This window comes from Elephantulus edwardii, unplaced genomic scaffold, assembly GCF_000299155.1.
Source record: "Elephantulus edwardii isolate Elephantulus edwardi_28Jun2011 unplaced genomic scaffold, EleEdw1.0 scaffold00005, whole genome shotgun sequence".
NCBI lineage: Eukaryota > Metazoa > Chordata > Mammalia > Macroscelidea > Macroscelididae > Elephantulus > Elephantulus edwardii.
Genome location: NW_006399755.1, coordinates 30,649,158 through 30,669,093, shown reverse-complemented (window position 1 = coordinate 30,669,093; position 19,936 = coordinate 30,649,158). Strand labels below are relative to the sequence as shown.

At 37.0% G+C, this 19,936-nt stretch overlaps 1 protein-coding gene across 1 annotated transcript in view; it reads left to right on the top strand.

The window, feature by feature from the left end:
* Nucleotides 1-19,936, top strand: part of INADL (InaD-like (Drosophila)) — a 462,714-nt gene that overhangs the window by 44,568 nt on the left and 398,210 nt on the right. Inside the window, exons 6-9 of the mRNA XM_006879774.1 lie at nucleotides 6,713-6,931; nucleotides 11,418-11,517; nucleotides 16,150-16,241; nucleotides 18,051-18,192. Of these exons, the coding sequence (XP_006879836.1) occupies nucleotides 6,713-6,931; nucleotides 11,418-11,517; nucleotides 16,150-16,241; nucleotides 18,051-18,192 (553 nt within the window). The remainder of the gene's footprint in view (nucleotides 1-6,712; nucleotides 6,932-11,417; nucleotides 11,518-16,149; nucleotides 16,242-18,050; nucleotides 18,193-19,936) is intronic.

The window sequence follows — 19,936 nt, the reverse complement described above, 5'->3', positions numbered from 1 at the left end:
CATATGATTGAGAACCAATGGTAATGAAGGAAGAAATTCAGGCTTACCTCCAAGGCATTGGAAGAAAATGAGGCCTGAGGAATCTAGGGGCTGCCAACTGACGTGTGTTAACTAACAGATGCAGCCTTGGATGTTCTTACCAGTGTATGCCAGGAAATTTGTAAGACAGCTGCCTGGCCAACAGACTGGAAGAGATCCATATTTATTCCCATTCCTAGGAAAGGTGGTTAAAGGAATGTGGAAATTCTTGAACAATATCATCAATATCATATTCAAGCAAATTCCTGATGAAGACCATTTTAAAATGGCTGGAATAGTACATAGAGAACTGCTAGATGTTCAAATTGTATTTATTAGAGACCACAGTAGCAGGGCTATCATTGCTGATTTCAGATGGACCTTGACTGAAAGCAGAGAATACCAGAAGAATGCCTATTTGTGCTTTATTGCTATGCAGAGGCTGACATTGAGAAGAATGGAATCCCAAAGCACTTCATTGTGCTCAGGCTAAACCTATGTTTACCCCAAGAGGTTGTTGTGTGAATAGAGCGAGTGAATACTACATGGTTTAAGATTAGGAATGGTGTGTGTCAGGGTTGTATTCTTTCTCCCTATTTCTTCAATCTGTATGCTGAGCAAATTATTTGGGAAACTAGTCTGTATGGAAAAGAATGTGGCATCAAGATCAGAGCAAAACTCCTCACTATAACGTACATTATACAAGTGATGTAACCTGCTTGCTAAAAGTGAGAACTTGAAGTGTTTTCTGCAGAAGATAAAAAAATATAGCCTTCAATATGAATTGCATTTCAATGTCAAGAAAACAAACATTCTCACCACTAGACTGACTGACAACATCATGATAGATGGAAAAAAGATTCTGCAGTCAGGGACCTTTCCACATTACTGAGGGGCAATGATATCAGTTTGAGGACTAGGTGTGCCTCATTCAGGCATAGTCTTTTCAATCATTTGTTGTGCATCTGAAGGCTGGACTATGAATAAGGATAACAGAAGAATTGATGAATTTGAGCTGTGGTGTTGGAGTCCCATTGACTGCCAAAAGAACAGAGATAGATCTTGGAAAAGATGCAGCAACAGTGCCCCTTGGAGGCAAAGATGACAAAGCTTCATATTTTATACTTTTGGCATGTTGCTAGGAGAGGGTATTTCCTGGAAAAGGACATCATGGCTGGATAAAAGGAGGCCCAGTAGAATAAAGACAGACATTCAACCAGATGGATTACATCTCAACCATCAACCCTCAACCACAGTGATTGCAGCAGTGGGCTTTACTATGTCAGAGATTGTGAGGATGGCACAGGATATTCACTTGGTGAAGGCTTTATAGGAATTTGAGTGGCTAGTGTTTGTGTAAGGAGCTCTGGGTAGGCAGTCGATAAACTCTAGACAAGTATCTGATCAGTCACTGGTTTGAACCTACCAGCTGCTCCAGTGGAGAAAGACTTGATCAGCTTCCATAAAGATTGCAGCCTTGGAAAGAAGCCATTTGGCGTTTTCTGCTCTCCTCTAGTATTGTTGTAAATCAAAATCAAGCTGATGATTGACAGTAGCAAGTATAGGTGCACTTGGATTTAGTGTTTGCCTTAATTCCTAGAATGTTTCTTGTTTGTATTCTATCAGTTTGTATTAGTGACACATAGTTATTATATGCTGTGGGGTTGCAACTGACTCATAGTTAACCTTCCACTGGGTTTTTACAAGCTATAAATTACAGGGAGGAGATTGTTCTTTTTTACCCGTGGAGTAACTGGTGCCTTTGAGTTACTTGTCTTTCTGTTAGCAGCCCAGTTCATTATTCACTAGGCCACCAGAGCTTATTATGAATGACATATTGCCTTTGATAAAAGATCAGTGATGCAGCAAGTGGAAGATATATTTATAACTTGGTTAATTTTTATTTTCTACTTTGTGCAGGTGTTTGATGACCTTAAGAAACAAATCTGATTATTTTTGTAGCTCAGGTTTGAATTCTTACAGGTTTTAAAATATATTTGGAATCGGAGTTGTTACCTTTAACAGCCTATCAGAGAATTTTGAATGCAAAATAATTTTCTTTTTGACGCCAAAGGCTAACCTGGGTTGTTTTCCCTTCTGAACTGTATAAATGACACTGTTTATATTTTAAGATAACAGTATAATACCTGTAGCATCAACTGTTTTAATTTCTTTGCCTTTCATATAGTCTTTGAGCATATGCATGGCTTTTTTCTCTTTCAAGACAATCTGTTGGTTAAAAACATTTATATTTGAATGTCTGATTAACATCCTGTGTGCTTGAATTTTGGCACAGCTATTCATTTAACTTTGACTGATATTTTTGCTAAAGAACAAGTAAGCCTTTATTCCTTTTAGTTCCTTGAATTGTAGACAGGCTATAAAAAGAGAATGTCGATCAGAAAATAGCAATACAATGCAGTGTTTGGGGTTGCTGGGCTTTGACTATGTAGCTGCCATTGTGGTGTCTTTCCTATCAATCTGGATAATGACTGTTTTTGCACATGTGGATTCCTTGGAACACCTGTTTTCTATCAGGAATAAAATGTTTGACTTTCAATGACAGATGCAAATTATCTCCATAATTTTAAATTAAGAGCTGAGGTAAAAAAAGAAAACTGAGACCTCGGAAGCGACTAAATATATAGCTTGTGCTAAAGTACCCCTTCTTTAGCCAAGTGTGAAAATAATTATTAGCTATATTCTTTATTCTTCAGTGAGATGATAAATCTGTTCAGGGTTGCTTTGATTCACAGAATTCACTGTTAATTTTTTTCAGGAGCACTGATTTTGTCTTAAGATAGCGGATCATAGGGAGCTCTGGTGGCCTAGTGGTAAGACACTGCACTGCAATCCCAGAGGTACATGGTTCAAATCCACCAGATGCTCTGCTGGAGAAGGAGGGGCAATCTCCTCCTGTACCATCAAATCTGATTTGACGGTACACTTAAAATTAATACAATAAAAATTTAAAAAAAATTAAAAAAAAGATAGCTGATCATTTTAAATCTAAAGGATGATGTAAACAGAATATCTGCTTATCAATACTTAAAGTAGAAATTTGGTAAATTTTATTTCCTTTTGAATCTGTTTTCTTTTTCTGTCTTTCCAAATGTTTCTTGAATTAACAACACATTAGAAACACATTTTTTTCAATGTATTACCGTCATTTGAGGCAACGTTTTAAGTAACATTTCCATTACCCTCTTCTTTACCAGTGCAGAGGTCAAAGCTTTATTTGTAAACTTTAAGTTATATTTAGTTGTTTTTGAGAATATGCAGAGGAAAAGATACTTCAATACCACCAATTTGTACCTGTACAGTTTAGTAACATTGATTATTTTCTCCAAGTGGTGCTGTCATTCTTGCCCTGCGTCCTATGAGTTATTCCTCCCATTAACATGCTCACTGTACCCAAAAGGTACGGTGACCTCTAATCTTTAGAGGTCTTGTCATGTGACTCCATAGTTCTTAAAAGAGCATAATATTCAAGACAGACATTATTTAAGTGAAACTATTGTTTGTTTTTAAGTATATCTGAGGGGTTAAGATTTAAGCATTATTTAATTTTTGGCTAAGATTTAAATGTTATTTAAAGGCAATAGTTTCAGGCTTTGTTCTTTCCTGCATAGTTCAGACAGTCTGGCATCCACCAGAATTTGAAATTCTAACTGTAGTTTAATCAGTGTGTGTGTGTTTTTTTTTAAATCTTTGATCAGAATGCTTCATGATGGTAGCTAGGCACCATCCAGTTCATCTAGTTTTACAACAATGAAGGCAGTTGTTCATGGAAACAGCTGTAGTTTCCATCTCCTACTCCTATTCATGATTCTCCATTTATTTTAAGCCATTATTATGTATGTAACTCAGTAATAGTAGCTGCATTAATAATGTTGTGCAACCCTTGCCACTACTTTCGAAGGTTTTTTTGTCACTTCTAGTGGAAGCATAACAGTCAGCTAAGCAGACAGTCTATCTGAAACAAGACTGGATGGCTGCTTGCAGTCTTTTAAGACCTTGCTGTTGTGTCCAGAGTCAGAAACAATCTATAGCAGATCTGCTGGTAGGTTTTCAGAAGCATTTAATCACATGGGAGGAGATTGCCCAGCCTTCTCCTGGGGAGCAGCTGGTGTCTTCAAACCATGTGCCTTTGGGATTGCAGTGCAGCTTCTTGCCACTAAACCACCAGACCTTAGGCACAGTGTAATAAGGTAGAATAGAAGCACTAAATATGTTATTATGCCACTTAAGGGGATATAACAAAACTTTTTCTTCTGCCACCTTAACTCCCTCGTTCAATCAGATTCTTGCAAAGAAAAAATTAGAGTGTTTTTAGTTTTCAAAATGTTTTTAGCTTTTAGTTTCAGAATTTAAAAAAAATTTTCTTGCAAAGAAAAATTTAAAGTAGAATGTTTTTAGTTTTCTTCCTCCTCAATTTCAACTACATGGCAACGTCCATAGGGAGTTGTGCAGCTAACCCAAATGCCATGTCTCTTTGGGAGTTTGAATCTATCAGCAGCTTTGCAAGAGAAAGATCAGTCACGCCCTGTGTGATTTATAGCCTTGGAAACCTAATGGAGGATCAGTATGAGTTGATTCTGACTGAATGGCAGATGGATGATACCACCTGAAATGAACAGTACTGGGTGGTTGGGTTTTTTCCTTGTTATCTTTTCAAATGCAGCCATTTTCAGAGACCTTAGTTATCTCAATTTTCCTTAAGGCTTGTAACATGGCTTTAACATTGCCAGCATTAAAAATATTTCTGCAGAGGTAACTCTGGTGGCCTAGTGGTGAGAAGCTGTTCTGCAATCCTGAAGACACAGGGTTTGAATTCACCAGATGCTCCACTGGGGAAGGAGGGGCAGTCTCCTCCTGTGCTATTAACTGCCTCTGAAAACCTGCTGGAGGGTCTGCTCTGACTCAACTGTACACAACAACAACAATAACATACCGTAGTAACAATTTTTCTTCTTCTGTCTAGCAGTAGGCCGTTAGGTATGATAATACCTTCAAACAAATGTCTATTTAGAATTTCCATTGCTCTTTTAATTTTGAACCTCTATGTCTTTTTTTGTACATTGTATATTGTAAAATGTATAGAACAAAAATCTTCCCTTTTAAGCCATTATTATGTATGTAACTCAGTAATAGTAGCTGCATTAATAATGTTGTGCAACCCTTGCCACTTCTTTCGAAGGTTTTTTTGTCACTTCTAGTGGAAGCATAACAGTCAGCTAAGCAGACAGTCTATCTGAAACATGAACATGGGACATTAGTGGCATAATGTATTACAATCTGGGCAGCTAACCAAAAGATCAGCTATTTGAATCTACCAACTGCTCTGTGGAAGAAAGAGGAGCAGTTTCCTTTAAAGATTTACAGCCTCAGAAATCTGGTGGAGGTGGCAGTGAGTTAAGATCAACTTGATGGTAGTGAGATACGGAGGATAGTAACACCAGGAAGGTACATATTCCCTCACATTACCAACAGTGTACGATAAAAGGGCTACTTCTGCCCAGGGATAAACTTCAGTAGTCAAGAAAGAAAGATGAATATGAATGATAAACACAGGAGGGATGTGGGAAGACTGTGATTATATTGTGGGCATTGTAATCAGTGCTGTGAATAAAAATGTGTATGAACTGTTGATTGTAAAACCTGTTTTTGGCGAGCTGTGGTGGCCTAGTGGCAAGAAGCTGCACTGCAATCCCAGAGGTGTGTTGTTCAAATCCACCAGTTGTTTTGCTGGAGCCGGAGGAGAGATCTCCTGTACCAGTCAGATCTGATTTGACGGTACACACACACACACAATAATAATTTAAAAAACCAAACAAACCTGTTTGCTTTGTAAAATTTCACCCAAATCACAGTTAAAAATTAGAAAAAAAGGAAAAACCCTAGTTTATCTTAAACAGTTAACTCCCCATTCTCCTTTTATTTCCAACCCTTGGTAACGACATATATATTTTGATATCTCTTGATTTACCTCCTTCTGAATATTTCATTATAAGTGGAGTCATACACTAGTTTTCCTTTTGTATCTGGCTTATTTAGCAAAATATTTTTAATATTCAAATATGTTGTAGCATCTATATTAGAAAACTTCTTCTTATGATTGGATAATATTCTATGTATTATCTATGACATTTTGTTTGTCAACTCATCTGTTATAGACACTTTTTGGCTGTTTGAATAATTCTATAATGAACATTTATGTGCAATTATTTTTTCTTTCAAAAGAACTTATTGCATCATATTTGGTACCTTATGTTTGACAAATTTTTATGTGCAGTTATTTTTTTGAATCCTTGATTTATTTTGGGTTTGTATCTAGAAGCATACTTGCTACATTATATGATAGCTCTGTGTTTTAACTCTTTGAGAAATTGCCAAATTGCCTTTTACAATGGCTGAATACTTTATGTTCTTACCAGTAATGGTAAGCAAAAGCTTCACTGGTTATATTTTCTGGTTATATAATAAAAACTATCCTACTGATTGTGAACTTCTCCTTTTTTGTTTGAGAAGGGATTAATTATTTTCTTCTGATAACATAGTCATTAAAAAGATTTATTTTTTAATTTTTTTTAGGAATTTGTTAGCCATTGAAAGTCTTGATGTATTGTTGATAAAATGGGAAGCAAGCTCATTGATTTCTTGTAATACTTCTGTTTTGTTTCTCTAATTAAAGGATGGAAGACTCCAAACAGGGGACCACATCTTAAAGATTGGTGGCACGAATGTGCAGGGAATGACGAGTGAGCAGGTTGCACAAGTGCTGAGGAACTGTGGGAACTCAGTCAAGATGGTTGTGGCCAGAGACCCGATTGGTGAAATTTCAGTAACACCTCCTACTCCTACAGCTTTACCTGTTGCCCTGCCTGTTCAAACCAACAGGAGCCCTGGTTTTGTGAGTATACAGATTATTCTTTTATCTTAAATAAATGAAATCTCGAGTATGATACACTGCAAAATGAGAAATTCTTTCATTGTAGGAGTATTCCATTCACATAAGTAAGTGACTGCCTAAATGCTGACCAGGGAAGCGTGGAGGGAGGAAACTTTAATATGGAGACACTAGAAAAGTTTGATTTCCTTTTTTGCTATTTCTCGATGACAAATCATTCAGTCTTCCTGAACCTTTGGTACACTAATGTAAATTGAAAATAATTGCTGTTTGCCTCGTCTATTTTATTGAGTTGATGAGAAGACATCCAGATGGTGTAGAGTGAGCTACATGCAGATCAATATATCAGAAGGTATTAATGATATGAGCGTAGAAGGAAAAGACAATACCAGTGAAACCAGTTGCTGTCACATAGATCCCTTGTGTATCAGTGTAGAACTGTGCTCCTCTACTGGGTTTTGGGCAGCAGATTAAGTCTATCTTTGGAGACACCTCTGGGTATACTTGAACTGTCAACCTTTTGATTATCAGCTGGGACACTGTTTCCCTCACCTGAGGACTAAATAAAAGGCAAGAAATGTTGTTGATGGTGATGATGATAATATAATAATAATAATAAAGAATAAAATTTAAAAAATAATAATAATAAGTTTTCCTAAGGGAGCTCTGGTGGTCTAGTGGCAAGAAGCTGCGCTGCAGTCGCTAGTGTGCACAGTTTGAATCCACCAGATGCTTTGCTGGAGAAGGGGCAGTCTCTTCCTGTGTCAGTCAGATCTGATTTGATGTTGCACATCAAGAAAAAAAGTATCTTTTTCTAATTGTGAATTATATATTGGGAACCCTAATGACACAGTGGTTAAAACATTTGACTGCTACCTGAATATTGGCAGTTTGAACCCAACAGCCACTTTTTAGGAGAAAGACAGGGCAGTTTACTTCAGTTAGGATATACAGCCCTTAAAACCCTAAAGCACAGTTCTACTCTGTCCCAGAGGCTTGCTGTGAGTAGAAAACAACTTGATTCGGTGAGGAATAAGAATAATAATAACAACAAATAATAATAATAATAATAATAATAGTAATAACAGTATAATAATAATAATAATATAATAAACAACAACAACAACTGAAGCTTCTGGAATAGTTCAGATCATCTGACAGCCTCATGATGATCTTGCAAAATAAATGTTAGAGTACATATTATAGATGAGGAAACTGAAGTACAAGTAAAATAGAAAATAAGTTGTAAACCTAGAATTTGAGTCTTTCAAGTTTGGTTTAAGCTATCCCCAGCAATTTTATAGGTTCTAAATAAAGCTTGGAAGCAGGAGTGGCATCCACTTCTGTAAATAGCTTGCCTCCGGAAACCCTATGAACCTGGAGAAAGGATGAAAGTCACACAAGGGTCGAGGACTTTCATTCATAGGGTTGCTATGAGTCGCCTACGACTCTACGGCACTTAACAACAACAATAAATAAGAGATAATAAGGTAAAAGAAGAGATACAGTGATTCCAATGATTAACATGCTTGGTTACTGGTTCAAGATCACCTAGAAGAGGCTTGCAAGAGTGCCCTGACATTCTACTTCCAAAAATGAGCCATAAAATGCTTTTACCCTGAGCATAGTTTTATTCTGACATGCATAACATCACCATGAACGGGAAGATAGTTATAGATAAGTTTTATATCTTTTGCTTGATTTTTATATTGTCTCTCTCTTTGCCATTGAGTTGGTTACAACTCCTAGCTGATCCTCCATTGCATTTCCATGGCTGTAAATTGCATGTGAGGAGGATGTCCAGCTTTCTTTCATGGAGAGGCTGGTGGATTAGAATGGCCAGAGGAGTGGGACCTTTGAGTACTAGTGAAACTCCGAACTACGTCACTCCTTTTTATATAGTTGTTATGTGCTGTTGAGTTGGATCCAGTTCATAGCTGACCCCCCAGCAGGTTTACAGAGTCAGTAAATCACAGGAGGTTGTCCACTTTTCTCTTGTAGGGCTGTTAGTGGATTTGTACTGTGTATCTTTGGCTTGGCAGCACTACTCCTTATACTAGGCCACCAAAGCTCCCTCATATATAAACTTTTTTTTTTCAGTGTCTACGTTTAAAGTATAAAATAGCCTGTGAAATATTTTATATTAAGTGCTTTATAAGCTTACGTTCCTGCCCCCAGACACTTCCTAAATTGTCTTACTGACATCTTACTTAAGAAAGAAAAGGCATGCTTTCCTCAGTTCTTTAACTAGAGGTGGAACGAAAGTTCCTTCCCTAAGTAACTAGTACAGAGTTGGAAATGAAAGGGATTAGGCTGTAGAATAATTCTTTTTCTTCTTTTTTTTTTCACTTTTAAGAAAAAATTTTTATCAGTTATTTTCTTTCTGAGAAAAATGCTTTTCATTAAAAGCAAAGTATTGTATTTTTAGGTACTTGAAAGAGCTCTGATGGTGTATGATGTGTTTTGCTGCTGACTGAAATGTTGGTGCCTCTAATTCACCAGCCACTTACAGGAGAGAGATGGGCAGTCTCTTTCCATAATAATTCTCAGCCCTGGAAATCCCATAGAGGTTAGCCATGAGTTGAAATTGAGTTGGTGGCCAGGAGTTTGGTTTTTCTAATTTACTCTTTTAAATTACAAATCAAGGAATGAATGTTTTACACATTAATATATAGTCATCAACAACGCAGATGACACAATCCTGCTTGCTGAAACTGAGGAGGACCTGAAGTGCTTGCTGCAAAAGGTCAAGGACTGCAACCTCCTATATGGATTGAAGCTCAACATCAAGAAAACAAAGATTCTCACCACTGGGCCAATTGGCAGCATCAGTATGGATGGTGAAGAGATTGAGATAGTTAACAGTTTTAGTTTGCTTGGTTCCACAATCAACACTCTTGGTAACAGCAGCCAGGAAATCAAGAGATGAATTGCATTGGGAAAGTCAGCTGTGAGGGACCTCTCAAGAGTACTGAAGAGCAACGACGTCAGGATGGAGACTAAGGTGCACCTCATCCAGGCTAGTCTTCTCAATTACATGCTATGCATCAGAGAGTTGGACAGTGAATAGGGATGATAGAAAGAGAATTGATGCCTTTGAGCTGTGGTGCCAGAGAAGAGTGTTGAATATACCATGGACTGCTAGGAGAACAAACAGGTTTGTCCTGGAGAAGGTGAAACTGGAATACTCCTTGGAATCAAGGATTCTGAAGCTTTGTCTGACATACTTTGGGCATGTTGCAAGGAAGGACTGGTCCTTGGAGAGGGACATCATGTTTGGCAGGGTGAGGGGCACCGAAGGAGAGGAAGACCTTCGATGAAATGGATTGATTCTGTGAGTGGAGTGGTGGGAATGAATGCGTTTGAGATGGCTAGGTTGTCACAGGATAGAACGGCGTTTAGAGCTCTTGTACATAGGGTCGCTATGAGTTGCAAGCCACTCGATGGCACATAACAACAACATTTCTTATAGAATTAGCCTTTTTGTTTCTAAATTTTTCTTTATATTTAGTATTCCTTCAGACACCAGCATTCTGAATTTATTTCCAATTGATTTTCTATGTTGTTGTTGTTAGGTGCCATCAAGTTGAGCATGACTTACAGCAGATCTGAACAACAGATCTGAACTCTGTCTCCTATCCTTTTCCCATCCTCATCATCTCTAATGTTTGAGCCCATTGCTGCAGTCCCTGTGTCAACCAGTTGTAAAATAAATTATCACAAATTCAATGGCTTAAGTCAATGCCTGTTAGCTCTAAGTTTTGTAGATCTGAAGTCTTGGTGAACTAGATGAGCTCTTTGTTTCAATGTCGAGTGGTCTGAGCTAAGCTCTCCCATGGATACTCAGAGGACAGTCTGTTTCCAAGCTCATTCAGGTCATGAAACACAACTTGCAACTGTAGTTCTTGCAACTGTAGAACTAAGTTTCTTACTTTTTTGTGTAGCTGTTACCTGAGGGCCTTTTTGAGCTCCTTAAAAGTTGTCCACATCCTGCTTACCCTTTCCCTCCTCAAACCAGCAATTATCTTTTATTTCTGTTTTGCTTTCTCTTCAGTTACCAGATTGGAAAAATACAGACTATTAATTTGAAAGGGCTCTTGTTAGGGAGCTCTGGTGGCCTAGTGGTGAGAAGATGCACTGCGCAGTTCAAATCCACCAGATGCTCCGCTGGAGAAGGAGGGGTGAGCTCTGCCTGTACCAGTCAGTCAGATCCAATTTGTTGGTACACCAAATTAAAAATAAATAAATAAATAAAAATTTTTTTCAATGAAAGGGCTTTTGTGATTATAGCTCCACTGTGATCATCTCCCTTTTGCTTTGTAATGTAACTTAAATTTTTGAGTAGCTCAAGGAGTCTGTGGTCGTGAGGACCAGGCTAAAACTCTGCCTCACCCAGATGCCAAGAAAATACTTGGGAAACTATGCAGTGGCAGTGGACAGTGTAAGGTAGCTAAGCATGATATATAACTAAAACTATTTTGCCTTTCAGGACAATTCCCTCTATGAAACATATGATGTTGAACTCATTAAGAAGGATGGACAGAGTCTTGGGATTAGAATTGTCGGCTATGTCGGAACCTCTCATACAGGTAAATGAATCATCTCTGTTTTATATTTGGAAGTAATTGTAAAGGGTGTAAAAGTTTCTGTACAGTAAAATGAAATTCTTGAAGATTTTAATTTAAAATTGAACAATAAAACTATAATGGCAACTAGTTACTTTTCAATGATTAACACAGTTTTACTTCAGTAGTTTTACAGCCAGCTTGATAGTAACTACCCAAAATTTTAATTGTCCAATTCATTGTATAACATTTTAATTGTACCTCTTCTCCTAAAGTGGATACATTTTTAATATTGTTTCAGTTAGCTATTATGATGTATTGCATATATTGTTGTTGTGTTGTTACATATCATCGAGTTGCCTGTGATTCATAGCAACCCTGTGTACAGCAGCTCTGAACCCTGCCCTATCCTGAGCTAGTCTCACTGTCTCTAACATGCCTACCCTCATTGCCCCAGTTACTGTATCAATGCATCCCTCCCAGGGTTTCCCTTTCCTGCACTGTCCATCCTCTCTTCTGAGCATGATATCCTTCTCCAAGAACTGGTCCCTCCTGACCACATGCCCAAAGTATGTGAGATGGAGCTTCAAAATCCTAGGCTCCAAGGAGAAATTTGGTTTCATCCTCTCCAAGACAGGCATAGTTTTTCTTGGTGGTCCATAGTATGTTCAAGATTCCTCTCCAGTACCACAACTCGAAGGATCAATTCTTCTTCTGTCATCCTTAGTCATTATCTAGCTTTTTGAGTCATAGCAAGTAATTGCAAAGACTATGGCCTGGATCAGGTGCACCTTGGTCTCTAGACTGACATTATAACTTCATCAGTACTCTGGAGAGATCCCTAACAGTTTTTCCAGTTCAATTTGTCTTTTGATTTCCTGACTGCTGGTGCCAAGACTGTTGATTGTGGAACCAAGTGAGCGAATTATAATTGTTAGCAAACTCAGTCTCTTTTCCATCTATCATGGTGCTCTCTATTAGTCAGTGGTGAGAATCTTTGTTTTCTTGATGTTGCGCTTCAATTCATATTGAAGACTACAGCCCTTGACCTTCTGCAGCAATCGCTTCAGGTCCTCCTTGGTTTTAGCAAGCAGGGTTGTGTCATCTGCATAAATACAGGTTATTGATGAGTTCTCCTCCAATCCTGATGCTATATTCCTCTTGATGCCACACCCCTCCTCATAAAGCCCTGCTTCCCAAATAATCTGTTGTGCAAATAGATTGAAAAGGTATGGAGACAGGATGCATCTCTGACACACTCCTTTCTTCATTTCAAATGATGCAATGTTTCCTTGCTCTGCATCTATTTTATATTATAAATAGCAAGAAAGTATTCTGTGTTAGAGGAAGTGTAATCAGGGTGTTCCTTAGAGACAAGGACAGTGGAATTTCTGCACATATACCTTGGGGTTATTTTCCTCCCCCTCTTTTCTTGCTGTGTACCGTTGAGTTGGATCCAACTGGCATAGGAGAAGATTGCTCCTCCTTCTCCAGTGGAGCATCTGGTGGAATACTTTGGGGTTATTGTCAGGAGGGTGAGTTCATATAGAAAGGCATCATGCTTTCAAAAGTGGAGGGTCAGTGAAAGAGGAAGGCCCTAAAGGAAATGGATTGGCACAGTGATTGTAATAATGGGCTTGATGGAGCATGATGAGAGATCATGGCCTTGCAGGACAGGGCAAGGTTTTGATCTATTATTCATGGTCTTGCTCTGAGTTGTGATTGACTTCATGACAACCACCAGCAACAACAATTGCCATTTTTCTTAATTGTTGCAAAATCAGATAAAACAATTTTATCTAGTTATTTTTATTTCATATAAATACAGTATGTCAGGAGGATAATTATCTTCAGTATCTGAAAAATACTCAAATCATTTATGCAAGTATATAAAAACTTTCACTGTATGAGTTATTCTAATGTGAAAGATTAATTGAGTGAAGAAAATAAACTTTTTCTCACAAATACCTGCTAGTAAAAGGAAATGCAAAAATATAAAATGTTCCAGTTGTTTGGTTGGTTTTTTTTTTCTTTTAAATAGCAAGATTAGAAGATTAATGTGTTAAAATATCTTGCATACTTATAGCAGGTGGAAAATTAAGAGTGCTAATATATTCCAAATCCTGAGTGAAATTCGTGTCAGACCACCTTGTACTATTTTAGCCTAATGAAATGTCTGTTTTCAGGCTTGTAGATTGTTCTAAGTGGCACCTTCTTCAGGTTCAGAATTTAAATGAGTTTCAAAAGAACTAAGTATGAATTGTGTAATAATGTTGCAAAACCCCTATATTCATAACTTCAAAATATCCTAGGTCTATTTGGAAGAATCCGTGCTTAAGCTTTTTAACCATTATTATATTATTTAAGTTGTTACTGGAGTTTAGGATTGTTTAACTAGTGAAAACAAAACTGATTCATAGGTCACTGAGACAGTCTGACACTTGTGATGCCAAATGTGAATGTTTATGCTACTTCATTACTCTCAAAAGAAATTTTTGCAATTGCGATGAAAGTGATGCTTTTTTCACATGGTCTTAAAAATAATTTCTCTTTGTTCCATTCATCACACTTTTCATGGGTTACCTTGCTTCGTTATAAGGAGTAGGTATAGGAAAATGGCCATAACAAAAGTGTGTTCTGGTGTGTTAATCACTCTCAGTTGTTTAAAGAAAAATGAAACACGTGCTTTAGCAAAACAGGCTCTCATGACCAAGCAGAATAATTGTAGGTTGATAAAGGGAAAGATAACATTTACAAAAAAAAATACTTGAGGTAGGCAAAAAAAAAAAAAGGAAAGAAAAAAAAGAGAAGGGTTTTGGTAGATAAATAGCAAAGAAGAATGAAATAAGTGGTAAAATCATAGTAGAATCTCAGGAATTGTGTGTCCAGACTTTTGATGGAGGTTTACAGTAGTAGATGAAGTAAAAAAGAGAAGTTTAAAGTAGATTATAGGACACCTTGAATGTATCTAAAATGTGTACATGTTTGTGAAATTTGCATTTCATGATATAGGCAGTAGGAGAACATTAGTATTTCTTTTTATTCTACAGACAGTATTTTACGTTCATTTGAACTAAAAAAAATGTTCTCTCTGCTCAAAATAAAGTTGTTTCCTATATACCCCTGTCTGCTGTGTTTTTGTAGCAGTCCAGCGTTGCTTTGTCTCATATATGTTTGAAAGAAAAATAAAAAAACCCCAAACTTTAAAAAATACAGAGGTTCAGATCTAATGAGTAGCAATGTATAACTCTTTGTGTCTCGACATCTGCAGTGAAGAAGAATGAAGAAAATACTTCTTCCTAATAATGGGGCCATGTGAACTTTAGTCTCCACAGTCAGAGTCTAGAAGAGCTAGATAGTGCCAGCTACTGTTGCTGACTGCTCTGACGTATATCACAAGAGAATGTCCCTAATAGAATGGAAGAAAAAATGTACTACAAAACTCAGAATAATAAAGAAGAACCAGGTTTATTGGTCAGTTAGAATCTTTGGACTTGGATCTCAGATCACCTCTGTGACTCATCACCCAACCAAATAATAGACAAACTTGTAATATAATACTACTACTATGGAGGTACCACTTCTTAGAACAATAAATCATAGAATGTAAAGAAACATAGCATTTGTGCAAGGTTAAACCTTAGAAGGCAGGAAGGGATAAGGAAGGGAATGAGATAGGCAATGGGGACTACAGGGGGAAGTGGAAAGGAATAAGAAATGCAAAATACCGGAAGAAACTAGGAAGAGTTATTTCCATGTGAGGATTGCAATCAGTGTTATTAAACTTAATATGCATGAATTGTTGAGTGGAAGTCCAGTTTGCTCTGTAAAGTTTGATTAAATCACAATAAAATGTTAAAATTCTCCTTTAAAAGCAGCATACCTTATTTTTTGATACAAAAGGTAAAATCATCTGTATCTTTCTGGACCTTTTTAAAAAAATGTAAATAGTTCTCTCCTAATACTTGGGAAAGGCATGCATACATTTTTATGTAGTTGTAATTCTTAGTAACCACTTGTTTCTCTCTCTCTCTCTGTGTGTGTGTATACACACACAAACACACACACACACACACACAGGGAAAATTATATATATACACACACACACACAAACATACATAGAAAATGGTGTGTGTGTGTGTATATATATATATATATAGTAGTTTTATGTGGCTATGCTTATTCAAGTTTTAAAGGTCATGTGTATTTTCCCTTTATCTGTAATAGGGGAAACTGACATGAGTTTTGAACTAAATATGTGCAGGAAGACCTGTTAGCAGGCTTAGCATAGTGAATCTGAAAAATGATCAAGGCTTATGCCAAGTCAGCAGTGAAAATGGAAATAGACTAAGGAAACAGGATCAGACTCAGCCTGGCCTCTCCTGTTCTCTAGTGCAAACTGGAGTGCATTTCATCAAGGCTCCATTACTGATTAATTTTTCAGAAGAATAGTCATCAGTCAAATAATTTCAAATTCTGGTCACTTGTGATGTTGACAGTTTGAAATAAACCATCATTTTCTCTGCTTGTGTTCAAAATAGTATTTATAAAGACTCCAGTCAGCCCATTTAGCTAATTAATCTCTTGATATGAATTCTGCAATCAAGATCTAATTAGAACTTTCTTTCTATTTTCCATATGTCTGTGCACCTTCAGGGGAAGCTTCAGGGATATATGTGAAAAGTATAATACCTGACAGCGCTGCATACCACAATGGGCAAATCCAAGAGAATGACAAAATAGTGGCTGTAAGTAACTCGCCTCTTTTTTAGTGCTGAATCAAGTTAAAAATGAAAAAGTTTATTCAAATATGTTCTAAGTGAAATGGTTTAATTTTGTTAAGTTTTTACAAAGGTTAGAGTTTTTGTTAGTCCCACAAAATATTATTTTGGGCTCCATCAGTTGCTGATGACTTGGTTGTTACTCCTGGTGATTCTTTGTGTGTTGATGTAGAGCCTTGTGCTATATAGCTTAGTCAGCAGGGGATGTTAGAGTCCTAAGTCTTTCATCTGAAGCACTAAGATCTCCTCATTATCAGCTCAAAATATTTACACTATACACAGACCTCTAATTTGATGCCAAATATATTTATTTTTATTCTCAGTAAATAAAAGTTTCATTAACTGCATAGGGAGATCTAATGGAGTCTCTATGGAGTAATGCTGCTAACCCAAAGACCATCCTTCTCTGCTGCTTCGAATCCACCAGCAGCTACTTGGGAATGGTTTGAACAATCGCCTCCCTCTGCGTTTACAGCCTTGGAAACTCAGAGGAGGGTCAATTATGCATTGTTTCTTACTTGAAAGCAATGGGTTGAGCCAAGTTGAACCACGTTAGCAATGGATACAGTGTATAAGGTAAAATGAAGCAGTGTAATTTAATATTCTATATCAGTGAAGAGGCCATAGCATTCTTCTAGAAGACACTTTTAAATCTTAATAGAAAATAGTTTTTCTACTAGTGATTTTGCATATACTCAAAGTTTGTGTATTTAATACAGTTGAGAATGTAACAGTTACCTTTTCAAGATTCAGATTGGTTTTCCTGGATGACTAAAATAAAAGTTTGACAATTTGAACTCACAGAGTTGAAAGAAAGGTCTAGTTATGATTCCTAAAATTCACAGCTGTGCATGTAAGTGGAGTTCACTTCTACTCTGAAGCATGTGAGGTTGCTGTGAGTCAGAGAAGACTTGAAGGCACCTTTTGTAATTTTGGCTTCATATGTATCTCTCTGTAATTTAATGATTTTCTCAGAGAATTAGTTGTTAGTATGATTTGAATCTTTGGCGTCTCCCTCCAAGTCTATCTCAGGAAGGACTTCTTGGCTTCCACAGAATGAATTCAGGAAATATCTTGATGATTTTTAGGATTTGAAGGCCTGGTCAGTCCTGAAAATTGTGCTTCACTTAGATCATTAGAATACTTTTTTGGGGCATGGTTTTTAGTAGATTAAATGGATGGCAATCAGTATGTTTTCCTGGAAAATATTTTTAATAGAAAGAGGAAGCATGTGATGACATCTTCAATTTTGATAAAAATAAGACCAAAAAAAAGCCAAAGTTAATACCATTGAATTGGAATTACTGTTAAGTGTTCATAGTAGAACTGCTTTGTAAGGTTTTCTTGGCTGTCATCTTTGCAGAAAGGTGCAGTGGTCAGGACTTAGCTGCTATCTAAAAAGTCAGTGGTGTGAATCAACCAGCTGTTCCATCATTGAAAGATGTGGCAGGCTACTTCTGTAATGAATATAGCCTTGAGACCCTCTGAGACCATTCTGTTCTCTCCTGTAGGATCACTGAGTTGGAATTTATTCAGCAACCATGGATTAGTTTTTGAGTATTATTTATTGAAAGTATACCTTGGTGGCAGAGAACAAACAGCTTGCATTATTTAAGGATCTTTGATGATAAGATGACTTGAGAACTCTGTGTCACAGTTGACCATCTTTATTTAAAGAATAAAATGAATTATCTAATGTTATGTTATTTTACCATAATTTAAGGTATTCATTAAATTTGAAATTACTGTTCCTGAATGTGTCTCTAAATATTTTAGGTTGATGGTGTGAATATCCAAGATTTTACCAATCAAGATGTTGTTGAAGTATTGCGAAATACGGGGCAGGTGGTACACCTAACCCTGCTTCGAAAAAAGAGAGTCTTACCCAGTTCTTCACTTGAGCAACCTTCACATAGAGGTAATTCTTCCATTTCTTCTCCATGTTGTTTGAGATTTGAGAAATAGTTTATCTGTGGGCTTGTTCTCACGACATGTTTATTTTTAAACTTAAAGAATGCAACTGGGGCTACAATTCCACTGATGGGGAGTATATGCCAATATGCTCCACATGACAACATTATGCCTCTAAATAGTTCAACAAAAGTGCCCTTTATGTCTTTAAAACCTGGCCCAAGATTTACATTTCTGATTACACATCAACTTAAAAGAGGGATGTGGGCTTGTTCTGTAAGTCTGAATAGGATGAGTTGCCAACTCATATAATGTAGTGATGGTGAAATAAAGCCATTCATTTGGGGGTGAACAAAAGTTTCCTTTGGCTTCTTCAGTGTCAATCCAAATGATAGAACTGCAACCTTTGCTTGCACTAAATTCCGAGAACTTCTGGGAATGGAGTTGGAATTAATGTTCCCAAAAACCTTCTGAATTTTTTATTAATTATGTTTGAATAAAGAGTTGACACCTTTTGTTCCAGGAGCTTTTATTTGTCTCACTTTAAGGCATTTTACAAATATAGAATTCATTTTCATCCTGATGATGTGTTTAATTCAGATCTGTTGATTACTCCTTCATATGCAGTGAGATAAAATAGAACATGGATTTGGCTGGAGTTACTATGAATTCAGAATGTTTTTTATTCTGAAGTAACATTTGTTTTTATTTTACTGATAAGAATAGTAATTCTTCATTATAGTGCAAATATATAACTGTGTTTCAATTTCTAAGTGTTAATTTATAAATGATAATTATTGGATAATTATTTGTTAATTATGGGAATACATATTCAGTTTAAAATGAAGGACTAGTTGTGTAATTAAACACATCAGCACTTTAGATTCACTGCTGTTGGCTTGATTCTAGTTCATACCAACCCTCTATCAGGTTTCTGAGGCTGTAACTTGAAATGGAAGGAGACTGCCCATTTTTTTTCCAAGTAGCCCTGCTGGGTTTGAACTGAGACATTCAGTTCTTTGGTTAAGGCACCTCAATAAGAAGTATTGCCACCAGAGTTCCCTACTTACATTCAGCCCCCACCCCATCATGGCTCTTTTTAGTTTATTGGATAAAGGACTTAAGACTAGTCTAAGTTAAAAGTAGAACCCAAATGGTTACATTATACAGGCTGTTTTAAACAAGGTTTTAAACCTGTGACAGGGGACAGAAGGGAAATTTTTCTACTCGTAAGGAAATTCTCACTTAGGCATCAGTGAGTCACAAGCACTTAAACCCCCTGGTCTTCCTTAGCTAGTCCAATCTCTGTGTCCTTAGCTAGTTCAATCTCTGTAAGGAACTGGTATATGTTCTTGTGCTGGTCACGCTGGAGCTAAGTTACTTCTCCACATTCTGGATTCTCAATTACAGTACTATTGTGGGGAAATTTCTTCTTAAACACCTTCACTGTTTCTTTTTATTGTGATCATCAGTGATCCCTTGGACAGTGGGAAGGGTCTTCCTGCTGTTTCTCTGTTAAATTCTTATATGGATATAATCCTCAGTCCCAGCAAGAAGCAAGTCATCACCTTTACTTGCATCAGCAAAGGGAGTTGAAAAAAGTGGAGGTTCTGGATAGTGGACGAAGATACAATTCCTTTTCCTCAGTGCGAATAACGTGTGGAAGGGAGTGGCAGGAGAAGGCGGGCAGGGGCATGGAGTGTCAATAAGCAAGGGGATTCGAGAGGGGCCTAGTTATAAAGTTGTTGTTG